This window comes from Excalfactoria chinensis, chromosome 1 (genome assembly GCF_039878825.1).
Source record: "Excalfactoria chinensis isolate bCotChi1 chromosome 1, bCotChi1.hap2, whole genome shotgun sequence".
Lineage (NCBI taxonomy): Eukaryota > Metazoa > Chordata > Aves > Galliformes > Phasianidae > Excalfactoria > Excalfactoria chinensis.
In genome coordinates this window covers 73,213,627-73,230,044 of record NC_092825.1, presented here as the reverse complement: position 1 = coordinate 73,230,044, position 16,418 = coordinate 73,213,627, and the positions used below count along the sequence as shown (strand labels likewise).

The 16,418-nt window shown below is 40.8% G+C and overlaps 1 protein-coding gene across 19 annotated transcripts in view; it reads left to right on the top strand.

Moving 5' to 3' along the window:
* The window catches only part of LOC140247655 (rap1 GTPase-activating protein 1-like), a 59,159-nt gene extending 43,042 nt beyond the window's left edge, over positions 1 to 16,117 (top strand). For 7 of the 19 annotated variants that reach the window (XM_072327515.1, XM_072327406.1, XM_072327488.1 and 4 more), the window contains 13 exons: positions 1,354 to 1,432; positions 1,741 to 1,794; positions 1,879 to 1,962; positions 2,216 to 2,316; positions 3,548 to 3,677; positions 3,940 to 4,095; positions 5,670 to 5,741; positions 5,952 to 6,038; positions 6,861 to 6,995; positions 8,495 to 8,641; positions 9,872 to 9,975; positions 12,794 to 12,910; positions 15,358 to 16,116. In XM_072327515.1, coding sequence (XP_072183616.1) covers positions 1,354 to 1,432; positions 1,741 to 1,794; positions 1,879 to 1,962; positions 2,216 to 2,316; positions 3,548 to 3,677; positions 3,940 to 4,095; positions 5,670 to 5,741; positions 5,952 to 6,038; positions 6,861 to 6,995; positions 8,495 to 8,641; positions 9,872 to 9,975; positions 12,794 to 12,910; positions 15,358 to 15,367 — 1,276 coding nt within the window. In that variant the 3' untranslated portion in view covers positions 15,368 to 16,116. Of the gene's footprint in view, positions 1 to 1,353; positions 1,433 to 1,740; positions 1,795 to 1,878; positions 1,963 to 2,215; positions 2,317 to 3,547; positions 3,678 to 3,939; positions 4,096 to 5,669; positions 5,742 to 5,951; positions 6,039 to 6,860; positions 6,996 to 8,494; positions 8,642 to 9,871; positions 9,976 to 12,793; positions 12,915 to 15,357 lie in introns of those variants that run through there. The other 12 variants (XM_072327415.1, XM_072327524.1, XM_072327506.1 and 9 more) reach the window with 5 other exon arrangements.
* The last annotated feature ends 301 nt before the right edge of the window (positions 16,118 to 16,418 follow it).

The window sequence follows — 16,418 nt, the reverse complement described above, 5'->3', positions numbered from 1 at the left end:
GCTGCTTGTCATCTCGTGTTCAGTATCAAGAGAAAATGTGGGTAGGAATCAACTACAAGACTGTCACTGGTGCTTTCCACTGTTGTATGTGGAGAACACTTCAGAGTACTAGGCAGAGCAAGAATCTTCTAGGGGGAGAATTGAGAGCATCCTTATGAGCTGAACCAGGGAATGTTTATCTGAGCTTAGAAACCTTCCTACATTGAAAAGACTGGTGAAGAAAGAAGGATATTTATTTCTCTGTTAAGATATCTCACTGAATGCAGCACCTTTGCTCAATAATTTGTTTATATTGGTAGAAGAGGACTCTGACAGCCAAATCTCTTTCTTCTTCCCTAGAAAGACACCTCTTTTTTAATATATATGTGGAAAAATGAAGCTTTTCTCCATGTGCTTTCTGGACAACTGCTACACCAATTTCTACCTCCCATACTTTTTATAGATCTGCCTTCCTAGGTTGTCTCTAACAGACCTTTTAACAGCCTTCCAGACCCTCCTTTTACAATCTTATCAAACCATTGTATTGGATTATATGTATATATCCCATGTCCATGAACTGTATTTAATATGTTTTAATTTTGGTAGTAGACAATGGAAAAAAAAATAAATATGCAAATTGTTTCTTAAAGCAATTAAAAAAAAAAACAAACAAAAAGGAACAGGAGACTAAGCACAGAATCACAGAATCATGAAATGGTTTGGGTTATAATGTATGTTAAAGATCATCTAATTCCAACCCCCTGCTGTTGGCAGGGACACTTCTCACAAGATCAGATTGCCCAGATCTCCTTCCAGCCTGGCCTTGAACACCTCCAGAGACTGAGCATCCACAATTTCTCTGGCAAGCCTATGCCAGTGTCACAAGAATTTCCTCCTTATGTATAATCTACATTTCAACTCTTTCAGTCTGAAGCCATTACTTCTTGTAACAGTACATGCGTTGGTGAAGAGTCTTTAAATGTTCTTCATGTACATTCCCATTAAGTACTGGAAGGCCACAATCCTGGAACCTTTGCTTCTCCAGGCTGAACAACTCCAAGCCTCTCATCCTGTGTTCATAGGACAGGTGCTCCAGTGTTCTGATCATTTTCGTGGCTCACCTCTCAACCTGCTCTAACAGGCCCATGGCTTGTGCCTCCCTGTTTTGTCTTTCCCTGCTTTCCCACAATAAGTGATGAGTAGTAAGTACCCCTCTTTTTTCAGTGACTTTATGCAGTAAGCTTAAAATTATTCCTTTGGAATTAGCTGTTTTAAGAAGAATCTGAAGAAATGGCCACTGTTTTTTTTTAAAGAGCCAGTGCTGCATCTGCCTCTTTCAACATTTACTTTAATGTGGTTTTTATTTTATTTCAGGACACGAACTGGTACCAAACATGATCTGATCCCCATTTCCTGTCTGAATGAGTTTCCTAATGCTGTCCAGATGGCAAAGGTGAGATTCTTGCTTGTCTTCCCACACTTGCACCACAAGTCTATTTCTGTCTCTTTTTAATTCTCATCCTTCTAGTTATTTTCACGTTACTATCCTCCTACTTCTCTCTTTCCTACTTTTTCTCACCAGTGCTGTCATACACTTCCCCTTTCATTCTTCCATTTAGTTACTCTTCTCTCTTTTCTAATGTTACCTTAGATTTTTATCTTGAAAGGACTCTTGTCAGATAGTTATGTGCGTCCATGTTGTTGTGCTTGCAGCAAGCACACAATAACCACACTTTTGTTTCCTTCTCTGTCTCTCAACAGCTACTGTGTGAAGATGTGAATGTTGAACGCTTTTTTCCTGTCCTCTACCCCAAGGTATAAATTTCTGATTTGCTATACCTTTTCATCAAGAGCTGGCTAATTAAATGCAATTGATACAGTGTGTTTTCATTTTCACAGGCTTCACAGCTTATTGTTGCATTTGATGAACATGTCATAAGCAATAACTTTAAATTTGGGGTAATCTACCAGAAACCTGGGCAGGTAAGCTCATTCAGATTCTATCATCCTCAAGACAAAACAGAGTCAGTTTTCTTAGCTTCAGTGTAGTAACAAGGTCTGTAGTGTCCTGTGGAAAGTATGGTGTACTGGAAAATAGAGACTTCTTAAACAGAAAGGACACAATCTTGCCTTATATCAACTCATTTGTTTCCTTTGTGCGGGTCCTCAAAGCAGGTTGAACTGTGTTTTTGTGTAATCTTTGTACTGTTTTTGCTTTTCTCTTTTTCTTTTGAAGACAACTGAAGAAGAAGTCTTCAGTAACACAGAAGAGAGTCTGGGTTTCCTGGAGTTCTTGGATTTCCTTGGTGACAAAATTCAGTTGCAGGACTTCCGTGGGTATGTAACAAGCATGCTTTAGAAGTTAGGGTGGGTTAAGGAATGCAGAAAGTTCAGTGATTTCAGTGATTTCATCTCTGATGGGAGAAGTATCTCTTGGCCTGTATTTGGCCAGACTGAAGGCTTTAAGCAAGGATTGATGGGAGAGGGAGATTCCATCAGGAATACGGAGGACAAGCTAAAGGAATGTAAGGCATCATCAGATGTTGGCAAGGCTTATAACAGCCAAGGGGCCCTTCAGGTTCAGGAGCACATTTAAAATGCTTGTATACCAATGCATGCAGTTTGAGGAAATGGGAGCTTTGGTCCATTCCCAGAGTAATGTTATCATTGGTACTAGTGAGACTTGGTGGGATGAGTCCTAAATATGGAGTGCTGGGATGGAGGGTGGAGAAGCCCAACATGCTTTTGTCAACCATCCTGCCTGGGAATCTGATGGAGTTTATGCCTCAGCTAAGAATTTTCATTTAGGGATCTTGGAGTATTTCAAAACATCACCTGGGATCATCAAAGAAAATATATATTTTGACTGTATAAATGCAAGTTCATTTTGCAGTCACAGGGAGAAAAGAAGTCTGTGGGAGTGACCACAGCAGCCTTTTAGTGCCTCAAGGGAGCCTATAAACAGGAGGGGAGTAGATAACAGCGGGACAAGGGGAAATGGATTTAAGTTGAAGGAAGGAAGATTTAGGTTGGATGTCAGGGAAAAGTTCTTTACCAAGAGAGTGGTGAGCTGCTGAAACAGGCTGCCCTGTGAGGTTGTGGATGCCCCATCCCTGGAGGTGTTCAAGGCCGGGCTGGATGGGACCCTGGGCAGCCTGGTCTAGTATTAAATGTGGAGGTTGGCAGCCTGCCTGTGGCGGGGGGTTGGAGATTCATGATCCTTGAGGGCCCTTCTAACCCAGGCCATTCTGTGATTCTGTGGCTCTGCCACAGAGATACTTTCTCTAGTTCTAAAATATGGATGTGTTTCTCAGAAGAATGCTAAGCAAAGTAGATCCTTTGAGGACCCCTGGTTTAGCAAGAAAGGTTGTTCATTGGCAGAAACATTTTGCAGCTTCAATTAGTGCATTTGTTTTTGGAAGTTGAGATACTCCTCTGTTGCTGATTTCTTTAAAGTTAGCTTTGATATTATTGATGCATACGTTAGTGTTACTGATATATTCTTTATTCTCTTCACTTTTTCATCTGTGTTCTGCCCCAACCTATTGTGTGGCATGGATTTATTCAGGTTCCGGGGAGGTTTGGATGTCATTAGAGGTCAAACGGGCACCGAATCAGTTTATACAAATTTCCGGGGCAAAGAGATCATGTTTCATGTATCTACAAAACTGCCCTTCGCAGAAGGAGATTCCCAACAGGTATTTGTGAGGAGAACTGAGGAATTCAAGAGTGTGGGTTAGAGGGGAGGGGTATTTACTGAGGAGCTAATTAAGGAGAACACCTAACTGCATGATATTGTGAAGTATGACAGGAGAAATGGTAAAAGTGGTGATGGGTGTTCTGCTAGAGAAGATGGGCTGGAGATGCTCAACAGACCATGTTTTAGGCCCCATCGTACTGTTCTACTCCTTTTCACCTCCTTGTTGTTTTGTTTTGTTTTTTTAACTTTTTACTCTCCAGCTTCAGCGGAAGCGTCACATTGGGAATGACATTGTAGCCATCATCTTCCAGGATGAAAGCACACCTTTTGTGCCTGATATGATTGCTTCTAATTTCCTACATGCGTATGTGGTAGTTCAACTCACTCACAGCAGCAGTGGGGAGACCCTCTACAAGGTAAACAGAGCCAGCAGATTCTTCTGTGGTGATGTACTGACTTTGATCCTTAAAGCAAAAACCTGTTCTTGGTCTCCGGGGGAGAGGTACAGGTTTGGCCAGCTGTCATCCAAACACCATTGCTTGCTCTGTCAGTAAGTGCTAACCATATTCTTAGTGAAAAGCAACAAGTAATCCTAGAGATCCAGTATTTGTCACCAGCTCTCCTTCCCCCTTACCTACGCTTTGATTTCTGACTAGGAATCTCCTTGCTGCTATACTGTTCTGTATTCTGTTTGCAGAGGTCCTCTCTGATTGATATGATTTCTACTATCAGTAAACTGTGCTCCTGCTTAGTGAGCTATTTACTTGCATGTTTTCCAGTGTAGCTGATGGATTTATAAAGCTTGGGATTTAATGAAAGACTAATTCAGATAAGTTTTATATTCAGATAAAATTTCAGATAACATATCAAAGAGCACAAGGAGCAAGTGATCACATTTTGGGTGATCTCTTTCTTGCACTGTATGAGTAAGAAAAGCTCATTCATGTAACTTTACATGGCGCTTAGTAACAGCCATTCCTTCATTGCACAATGCTGAGAGCTTGCTTATCCTGAGACTGTATGTCGAGCAGAGCTGGCTGGCCTATTCTGTGGAATTCTAACCAGCTGCATCTGCTTTTGTGGATCCTAGAACCAATGCCCATCTGAAAGAGAAGTGCTACATCTTAGGGCCCTCCATTTTACAGCAGCCCTACTAGAACAAAAATTCTGTATCCACAACCTCTTGCGAGAGCAATTTATTGCATTGCTCTATATGGATATATATATATATATATATATATATATATATATATATATATATATATATATGGAGACCTCACCTTGAATACTGCATCCAGTTCTGTTACCCTCAACACAGGAAGAACACTGAGCTGTTGGAGAGGGTCCAGAGGAGGGCCACAAAGATGAGGGATGGAGAGCTAAAGCACCTCTACCATGAGGACAGGCTAAGAGAGTTGCGGCTCTTCAGCCTGGAGAAGGCTCTGGGGAGACCCAGTAGCAGCCTTCCAGTACCTTCAGGTCTGGAAGGGGGCCTGCAAGGAAACTGGGGAGAGACTTTTTATAAAGACAGGTGGTGACAAGATGAAAGGAAATGGCTTTAAACTGGAAGAGGGTAGATTTAGACTAGATATTAGGAAGACATTCTTTACCATGAGGGTGGTGAGACACTGGAACAGGTTGCCCAGAGAGGTTTTGGATGCCCCCTCCCTGGAAGCATTCAAGGCCAGGCTGGACGGGGCTCTGAGCAACCTGGTCTAGAGGGAGGAGTCCCTGCCTATAGCAGAGGGGTTGGAACTGGGTGATCTTAAGGGTCCCTTCCAAGTCGAGTGATTCTATAATTCTGTGATCCATTCACTGAGGTCAGGAACTGACATGTACCTTTGGAAAATGTGAATGATTCAGAAGGTATTGGAGGTACAACAGTATATACATTGGTATATACATTGCAACATACATGCATGCAAACACAGATGTTTGAAATCTCTAAGTTATATAACGATACTGATTTCATTCCCTTTTACTGTTTCAGGTTTCAGTCACAGCCCGAGATGATGTGCCCTTCTTTGGACCTTCTCTACCAAATCCAGCCATATTTAGAAAGGTTTGTTTCTCTGGTGTAGTGTTAGATGGCAGGGAAAAATACTACACACCCTGTTTATTCACAGTCACTGTTGTATTGTCAGCCTGGCTAGATGACTTTGGAGGCCTAAAGAGTAGTAAGGTAGAGCTTTTATCATCTGATAAAATTCTATTTTATCATTCAATCTATTGCTGTCTTCATCTCCAATTGGGTTTTCATCTTCTTTTGTAGAGTACAGAGTTTCGTGAATTCCTTCTGGTCAAACTCATCAATGCTGAATACAGCTGCTATCGAGCAGAAAAATTCGCTAAATTAAAGGTGGGATGATTACCTGTTTGTTTCCATTAAAAAATATAATACTATATTTCTGCCAGATTAAGAAAATACAAGATAATTGTTTACTCTCATCTACTTCTAATTTTCTGATTTTCAAATGTGATTATTCTTAGCCACGTGAATCCTTCCTTTCTATTTCACAGCTGGCATGGTAGGGTATGAACGTTCTAATGTCATTGTGTAATCATAGTATCATAGTATCATAGTATCATAGTATTGTGCGAGTTGGAAGGGACCTTAGAGATCATCGAGTCCAACTCCCGGGATTCGAGCCCTCTGTGTAGCAGAGCGGCACTTCTACCCCCTGCTCCACTGGGGGGGATTCGAACCCGGGCCCCCTGGTGTTGCAAACGGGAATTCTACCGCTGCGCCACCGGAGGCACGTAATCCTCAAGTAAGAGTTTGAATATGATGCATAGATACTTCTGGAGGAAATTCTGTGTTAGTTGAGACTCAGTATTGCATTTCAGGGTACATACTGTTCAGAGTTTTGTTCAAAGTCCCAAAATTCTGTTCCAAGCTCTGCTGCCTGCCTGATCTAAGAAAAAACTGCCCTCAACCCATGCCTCATTTTCATCACCTTTAAAACCTGATGTCCATTATGACTTGATTTGAAAGGACTTTAAAGTCCTTTACAATTATAATTTCCATATCTATATGGAATTTAAAATCAGTTCATGTTGTATAAATTAATTTTCATGATATTTTTTATTTTTTTAAATGAGGATGAGAGATACTGCAGTAACAGCACCCTTCCATGCTCTCCCCATAATAGCTGTATTTTCATTCCCAATGTTGATTTAGGAGAGAACCCGAAGTGCCCTCTTGGAGAGCCTTTTTGAGGAGCTGCAGCTTCGCAGCCGCTGTATGATGGGACTGCCCATAGAAGAAGATGACAAGACAGAGAACGGCAGCGGGGGCTTCTTTGAGAATTTCAAGGTGGGTCACAGTTAATTGAAGCAGTTCCTTACCAGTTGTCCACTTTTTTGTCTTTCTTTTTGAGGGTCGCTGTGTTCCATCAGGAATATGGACCCTAGTGATAAGCTGTGCAGAGGATGAGATAGAAGGGAAGACTTTTCTTATATCAGTCTTTTTTTAGGGCACCTTCAACTGTGCTTTACTACATCATTCCAAAACACACATTTTTCCAGTTTGCACAGATCTTTCTGTAGATGGAATCCTATACTGTCCCTAGGACATCAGACTCTTTATGTGTCATGCTGGTATCTAGTGTCAGATGGGGTTTCATTCTTTGACTTGTTGGGAAGGGCATAAGAGCTTACAAGAGGAACTGCAATGAGTAGTAGGAAGCAACTTTAATTTGTCGCAGTAGACTTCTTCCAGTTCATTTTCATTATGACTGAGAGTTGCACTGCAAGAGTTTCCAACACAACTTAGCATGTATTGTTTAGAAAATAATGATGCTTTACTTTCCCTCTAGAAGCCAGAGTTAATTTCCTGTTGTTCAGCATAGATTATTCTCACTTTTAAGTCAGGATCAGGTGACAACTTACTTGTAAAGTGTAAGGATCACGACAGTAGATGAAAGCAAAGTTTTTAAACAAACAGGAATTAATTTTGAGCTGCATATATGGGAAAAATCTTGCATCACTTTCCCTTCTCTTGCTTTCCCATTTCTGTGTCACCAATTTCTTTGTCTGAACAGAGAGACTTACTTAAAAAGCTTTTCTTTAGATGAACTCCTCTTGTTTTGTCTGGTGGGCTGATTGGTGTTATTAAGGATGGTGAAGATAAGACAGTCACGTGTAACTACTAAGCATATGAGTAGCTTTAGTCAGATCTGGGACAGTTTGGTGAGTTGTATTAGCATGTACAGTCAATCTACCCTCCACTTGCTACTAACCAGCAATTTTATAACCACCTACATCTTAAAATAATTATTCAAAAATGTCCTTTTTTGACTTGCATCAGGTACTATGATTTACCAGTCATTGTACACAAACAGCCTTTTCAAAGGGTTGGGAAAGACTGAGAAATATCAGAAAAAGGCTTTTTCAAACACTGCATATTTTCAAATGGCTGCTCTTGCCTTCATGCATGATCTTACAGTCTTCAGTTCAGTTTTGTGTTTTGTAGCTTATACTAGGCAAAACTGCATCAGATGATGTTGTCTTATTCAGGAAGCTGTGATACTGCGAGGGAATCTCTATTGCAGTAGAATAAATGGGATAAAAGCAGAGAATATATCTGAGGAAGAGTTCTTTACTGGCAGTGAGTTCCATAAATCAGCCAGAAAAGCAACAACAAAAAGGGCTATATGTAAGATGCTGCCTTTAAGGAGTTAGGATTTCTGTGTTTCTGGTGTTGGTCTGTCCCAGCTTTCTAGCCTTGCCGTGGTGATTTTCATAGTGCCCTACTGTGTGCATGTCTGTATGTGTATCTGTGTTTGTCTGTTTCCCTGCCTCCCTTCTGTTTAGCGGGTGATCAGAGGCCGCAGCCAGAGCCTGGATACCATGGGGATATCCATGAGAAAGCAGCAGCCAGCCACCATGCCCAGCCGCCCAACGACAGCTGGCCTTGCTCTGAGCCAGAGTGTTGCCGAGGGCCCTAAGGCCATTGCTGCGGTAAGGTATTAGGGTGGACCATAAAAAGAAATCTGGCATACCTTTGTGACCCACCAGTACATGCTGTTTCTCTTTCACTAATAGTTTGTCCTGTTGTCTTTCTGTTAATCTCTTTCTGTTGTATCTTTCCATTTCACAAGTAGTAAAAAAATGTGTTGCAGTCTTTTTTGTCTGTGCCTATCTCTAGTGCCAGTTCATCTGTAAACTAGAGCTAAGGTAGATGCATACTGGAAGAAGAAAACAAAACATGACTCTACATCAAACATTTACCTCTGTTGTCCTGTATTAGATCCTGTGGGTTGTCATAACTTAAAATAAAATGCTTGTGCTGTGGTTTCACCAGAATGGTACTGTACTACCTACTGTATGGCTAGATCTGAAAACATTAGGACATTATTTGTTCCATTTTTTTGGTCAATTTCACCAGTCAATTTCAATTACTTTTTTTTGTCTCTAAAACAAATAGATGGGCAATGTTTATTCCTAATGCTTCTTTGCTGTAGGTAGAATTTTCAGATCTGGAACAAACAGCAGAGTTGATAGTTTTTTGGATAAGAAAAAGAGTGAATATTCCTATACACTATCAAAGTCTTTCTTATATGATAGAGATATTAAAGATAAGAGCATTATAAATCTATGGCGAACATGTTTCCAAAAAAATATCCAGGTTTCTAATATTAGAAATATTGCTTGTTAGCTGAAGCACGTGCAGCTTATTGTGGGTTCTGCATTAGTAATGTAAATAGGAGCAAACTGAAGAAGAAACAACTCTGTGTTAGCTAAGAAAATAATTTTCAGGGTGGGAATTTCAAGGTTACCACTTACTCAACTATATGCATTCTTTATGTTACCACTGCAAATTCACAGAATAGTATTGACTTGGGCTTGCTTCTTCTTTCTGCCCTTTAACTTCTAGTTTTCACTACCTTTTAATGATTTTGCCTCCTTTCCTAATCTCCTTTCTCTGTATTCTATCTGTGTATCTTGCTGTGTATCTTGTATCTCCCTGTCTCTCTCTTACCACTAGTTTGAATGTTTTTCTCTTTTTCAGGGACAGGAAGTATTCTTTCTTGCATTGTTGGAGCTGGGTTGTGCTACTACATAGCATAGCAAAGTGAAAGAGAGAATCTGGATTAGTGTTGCAAGCTCCCTTTCCAGCTCTTCTGGTTCACCACAGTTTTCCTGTCTTGTTTCCCTTCTTCCTTCCTGTAACACTTTCCTTTTTTCTAGTCTTTTGCCTTGCCTGGTAGGAGCCCATCACGTACCCGAACCAGCGGTTTCCATGGGCGGCGGAGTAGTGCCATTGGCATTGAGAACATACAGGAGGAAAAGAGGTATGAGCTGTGGTATGAGCAGAGAATAAACAGGAGGGAGTAGAGGGAAGGAAAATAGAAGAGCATGGATACGCACAGAAAGGGGTAGAAAGGAATGAGAACTGAACTGGAAATGGTTGGAATGGAAACTAAGTCCTGATTATCATCTGATATAGAGATGGATGAATGACAGAAAGCAACAATAAAAAAAGAACATTTGGAAACAGGGAAAATCAATATTCAAGTAAAAAGACACAAGGCTTTGATCTGAGGGAGAATCTGTTCTTGTTCGGTTTTGTTCTCATGTTGAGAAGGTAAAGTAGACAAAACTTCAAATATATTATAGAAATCACTTTGAAAGTAATGACTCCTATTTCCATGGAAACTACAACAGGTACAAAGATAGAGTAACACTATTTGGTAGAGCGAATTCTTAGGATCCAGGAGCAGTTTAATCTACTGGTCACCAGAGATGGCATTTAACTCATAAAGATTGTCTCAGCTCTAGTTACATAGCACTTTTAAAGAGTGCACAGGTTCTCAAAAGCTATGTGAGCGCTCTGCACCTCATACTGAGTTTTCCCAGTTGCAAGAAATCCTGTAAATAACTTAATTAAAGATTGTAAGTGGCAAAAGCCGTCTTTAATATGGAAACCAGTGATTTCACAACAGGAAGAACTATTAACATTTTTCTTTCTTTCAATTTTTTATCTAGGAACTTAATGAGATCATATCATCATATCATATCATAGTATCATAGTATCGTGCGAGTTGGAAGGGACCTTAGAGATCATCGAGTCCAACTCCCGGGTTTCGAGCCCCCTGTGTAGCGAAGCGGCACTTCTACCCCTGCGCCACAGGAGGGATTCGAACCCAGGCCCTCCAGTGCCGCAAGCAGCAGCTTAAACCACTGCGCCACTGGGGGCACACTAAATACCTATAGTATAGATAGATACCTATAGATACCTATGACATCATTTTAATAGAAATAGTATAGAACTTTATTTGAGGAAAATAAAATCTTTTGAGTCATCTTTTTTGTAACAATCTAAGCCAATGGAGTCATCACAGCTCCTCAGCACTTTAAAACATTCTGCAGCCATGTCTCTCAGTCTATTACTTTACATACCATATCGTTCCCTATCCCATTCAAAGATTTGCAAAAGTTTCCTACAACAAGGAATAAAAACTGGATTTAGATTCCTTTTTCTTTGCTTTGCTAGAAGGAATTGGAAAGCTATTGGGCTTACGTAGCTTTTCTTTTGCTTATTTTTAGATTTAGAGATAAGGAATGTGAAGCTTTATTTTGTGAGTTTATTTTTGGACTTTTCTGGAGGATGTTTTAGGTGGTTCTTGACGTTCAGTTTCACTTGCAATTGGTCTGATCTAATAGTTTATGGCTACTAAAAACCAGGCTTCAAACATTCCCTCTTCCACGATCTCTTTTAGCTATCAAATCCCATCTAACTCTTTGTGACAACTTGATTACTTAATGGGCCCCTCATGGAATTGATTCAGTCCATTAATCAACTAGGATTACTGTCCTAGAATCATAGAATTACTCAGGTTGGAAAAGACCTCAAAGATCAACAAGTCCAACCACAGTCTAACCATAGTACCCTAACTCTAACAACCCTCTGCTAAATCATATCCCTGAGCACCACATCCACACGGCTCTTAAACACATCCAGTGACAGTGACTCAACCATCTCCCTGGGAAGCCTATTCCAGTGTTTAACGACCCTTTCTGTAAAGAAGTGTTTCCTAATATCCAACCTAAACTTAACTTGGTGCAACTTGAGGCCATTTCCCCTTGTCCTGTCACCTGTGAAAAGAAACCTTCCCCGCTCTCACTGTAAGCACCTTTCAGATATTGGAAGATAGTCTGCCTGGTTCTGCTGTGAGCTAGCTCATGGAACAGTCTGATGAGTACTAGAACTGATGGAAGCTACACCTAGCAAAAGTGGCTGGAGTGCAGGCTCTTTCTCTGGGAGCAGTGAACTCAACAAGTCACGTGTGACTTCATCCTGAGGTTGCAGCTTAATGAAATGCAGCCTTGGATGACTGAGCTGAGCCAATCCATCCTGCTTGTTCACGTGTCATAGAAGTTTCAGGGTTGTTTAATTTTCAAGATAATTTAATTGGAATCATTTTCAGTTTCACAAAGAGTTATGTTAGCACAAAAGAAGGCATGATAAACAGTGAGGTGAAGAGTGCAGTTAAGATAGCTGACCAAGAGAGTACATGAGGAACTGCAAACTGCACTGCTGAAAACACCAAGTGTAACAAAAACCTGAGGTGAAAAATGAGAGTTCTCCATTCCTGTTTAAGTAATATCCCTCAATTTTAAGTTCCTCATGTAGACAGCTTTCTTCAGAAGTATCTTGACAAGTACCAGAAAAAAGAAAATGCCAGAACTGTCCTGAAATAGAAGCATTAGCTGACTTCAGTTAATTGCAATTAGTATAAAAGCTCTCTAATGAAACCGAGATCTTCTCAAGACATATGAAGTGTGTGTGTGTGTGTGTGGAGGGGGAGGAGGGAAGTGGGCAGTGGAAATAAAAAATTGAAGAATTAAAGTAAAATACTGAAATTAAATTAATCTTTTATGTAAATTATGTAAATTTAAAATGAGGAAAAAAATTGACCATTTCTAATACACTGCCCTTAACAGCTTGTAAGGAGTCTGTCCTTTTCAGTACAAAGATGCTTCCCCTCCTGTGTGTGTGAGAGATCTAGCTTTGTAATGTGGCCTGGAAGGAAATATTAGAATAGTGTGAATGGTGAACTCTGAAAATGGTGAACCCTGACCCTGTGATATAGCTGATTTTCTTCCAAGCAGAGACATTGCAGAGAGGATACAGAAGGTGGTAGACAGTCCAGAAACTTTGCTTGACCTGAAATCTGATGGATCATCCAGTCCCAGCTCCCCAGAGTTCCCCAGCAGGAAGAACAAGTGAGTTGAAAATGATTTTAATGTTTGGAAGATGTTCATTGCATTTGGTGATGATAAGAAAGAGTAGTGCATGTCTTGCTCTCTTGAATGCTATACCAAGGTTATCCACATAAGGCGTCACAACATCTTAAAAATTTAATGTCTGGCCCTGACATGTACACATGTATACAAGGAATGCAGCTTTCATAAAAATAAAGACTTAAAGGTGATTTGTCTGCATCTTGAGCATCATGTTAACTTGTATCTAACAACATACACAAAGCACTAGCTGTCCAGTTATAAATACCCATATATATGTTTCCATATACCTTTCCCCTGTAGTTTGCTGTGGAGTGATTATGGAGCTTTATGGAGAAACTTGGACAAGAGTATGTTGAGAAGCTGGCTTTATTCAAATTCTGCCTTTTTAAGCAGGACTCACACTGCTGCTCCTAACTAGCTTGAACTAGTCTTCAGCCTGTCTTCAGTCCCCACAGGGTGTTAATGGCAGGTGTTATGGTCTCATGTATTTCACCTATGTTTTGTTGTGAAAGCACTCCATACTGCACCCAGTGTTCTCTTGCAAAACATTGCAAGGAATAGACTACAGCATGGTTCTTCACATTTCCGAAGTGTATTACAGCAAAATACACTTTCCTGGCAGTGCAGCAATGCTTTTGGTAAGCTGTATGATGCTGCTTAAGGGGATCCTACAGGAAAGATGAGGAGTATAGCATCACAGCAAGAGGTTATGGTTTTAAACTAATAGAGGATAGATTCAGATTAGAAGAAATTCTTTATTATGAGAGTAATGAGGCACTGGAACATGCTTCCCAGAGAAGCTGTGGCTGTTCCGTCTCTGGAATTGTCCAAGGCCAGATTGGAAGGGGGATTTGGGCAACCAGATTTAGTGGGTGAAAACCCCATTTAGAGCAAGGTAATCAGAACTAGATGGTCTTTAAGGTCCCCTCCAAGCCAAACTGTTCCATGATTCTATGAAACCACACATTTGCATTTCTAAGACACCAGAGCAGCCTGCTTCTAAATCAAAGGCTGTAGCTACTTTCTGGAACTGCTTGGCACACTCTTGGGAACTTGTACAAGATCTGTGGCAGAAAGGGACACTGAGTGCATTGTCCCTTTTATAGTAGTGGATGTCAGGAAGTATACCCTAGAACCAGGCTCCTAAGGTTGCTGCTCTAGGTGCCAAGTCAGACAAGGAAGGGCCTTCATTTTGACTAGTCCCAGTTCACCCTAAGAATTATAAGCTGGTGACTATCTGCAGAAGGTCAGCTACTCAATTATGTGGTGTAGGACTCTCTAGAGTTTTGTCACAGTGAAGGTGCAGAGTTCTGGTGAGTATGTTTCTATGACAGTCATTTTTGGGTTGGGTGGGTGTCATAAATTTTTCCAGGGAGGAGAACAAAAGCATAACTAGAAGATACAGAACATTTAAGGTGCTAGCAGAGATTCTGCTAGAGAGAATGCAGAATGTGCAAATGCTTATTAGTCTGCAGCATCCTTCTTCCAACATTACTGTATAATTCCACTTCCTCCTCCTCTTTGTTCTTTCTGGGACGTTGTTAGCAAACTGCAAGTTCGTGGCTAGACACATAGGGGAGTCTTACTCTGATTAGGCAGCTGAAGTAAACTTGTGTAACCAGCAAGAATTTTCCCTTGTATAAAAGTATCTTATAGCTGGGATGCCCTGTAGATATGTACATGTCTAGGGAAAACAGACAAACAAAAAAAACCCTGCTTGGTTCCTCACTTCTGCATTTGATTGTGGGCTCCTCCCAGTTCCCAACTCCCATTCTCTGTTCATGAGTTGAGGTGAGCTGGTTGTTTCAAATCAATATCACCCGCTTTCAGAGAGCAAACCTTGCACAGGTCTTCATTAGTAGTATTTGCATGAATATCGTTTGTTGGTGTGAGGAATCATGTACACAGTTTGCATATGAGGTATGATGCAGCGTGGAGTTTTGCACTATTTGTGATTAGACAGTTTTTCACAGTTAGGAACCAGCTCACATGCAGTTATACCTTCAGCAGCATGCCTGGGATAGGGAATTGAGAATATGTAATTTCACCACATATAAATTCTTGTGTAGTAGAGGTAAACCAGTAGTTACTTTCACTTACTAATTTCTAAAGCACTCTTCTGCAGTAGTCAACCTGCAATATTTGAAACTGCGTTGTTCACTTGGACTATTCCTGCCTGCTCTCCAACATACAGGGACAGTTATCCTTAGTTTTTCCTGCTCCGTTGTCCAGGTGGCCTTCTGAATAATCCTTTCTCCCAAGGGACACAGTGAAAGAATGAACTCAGCCTAGGTAGCAAGGTAGCAAAACTCGCCAGGACTGGGACTCTTTCCAAGTTTCATCTGGAAAATCAAGCACTGTACTGTGTATGTCCAAATCCTAGGAAAAGAACACAGGTTTTTTGTGTATGTGTTTTCCCTCCTCAGACACATCTGAATGGGGACATCAAGCCAATCGGGAGTGGACCAGATGCTACTAATTGCTTACCTCACTGAAGATACTGGCAAGACTTTTTGGGTGAAATGAGAGTGCTGGCTAAGAGGAGCATGAACTTTGAGGACTGTGGAAAGACCAAGTGACACCCCATAATGCTTCATTGGCAGTGTCTGGTGCAGGAATCATGGAGAAGGACAGAAAGATCCTATTGGAGTGTTTTGACTCCAGGCCCTTCCCACTGTCCAATCAGCAGTCACTGAACCAGACTCTACAAATGCTGGGGAGGAGGCTACCTTGGGAGGAGGCTACCTTGAGCACCTCCTCTTCTCTTCCCTTAGACTTATTCAAGAAGACAATTAAGTCAAAAGCAGAACACATTTCCACTTCTGTCTCTAGTAAGTGCTAGAGATGGATGACATAGTTTAGGAATGCAATGTGAAGAAAGAGGATGAAGAAACCTGCTGAGGAAGGATGCTGAAAAGGTGATACTTAGTGGAAAATTAGGTCCCAGCTCATTTTCTTGATTGGCTCTGACAAGGGAGAAGTATATTAGCCTTCATTTCCTTCAAAATATATTTCCTAACCTCTTGAGGAAATATCTTCGGCCTATATTGGCCTTGCCTTTACTGTTCTCCCTATTGCATGCTGGCATGTAATATGCCTGGGGCTTTAGGCTTCAGTACTGCTTGTAGGTCGTGACCGGCCATGTTTTGCAGTGTTTCTGAAGAAATAAATATATTTAATATATTGAAGCTGTCTTATCTTTATTGCCTCTCTTAGCCTTTTGAGTTACTTAACATACTTCAGCACTTCTTCTCTATGGTGTTCCATCGTAAGTGTTACACACATAGTACATTTCACGGCATATAAGCACATGTGCTTCATGGTCTGTTCTAGAAAGTGACAAGCAGTGGTTCCCAAATTCTAAGCTAGGAGAAGCTGACATTAAAGGTCTTGCATTGACAGATATGTAACATGCTCCAGGCTGCCTTAATACACAAAGTATTTAAGAGAGTTGTGATTAATAGATCCAATTAGTCATATATAGTGC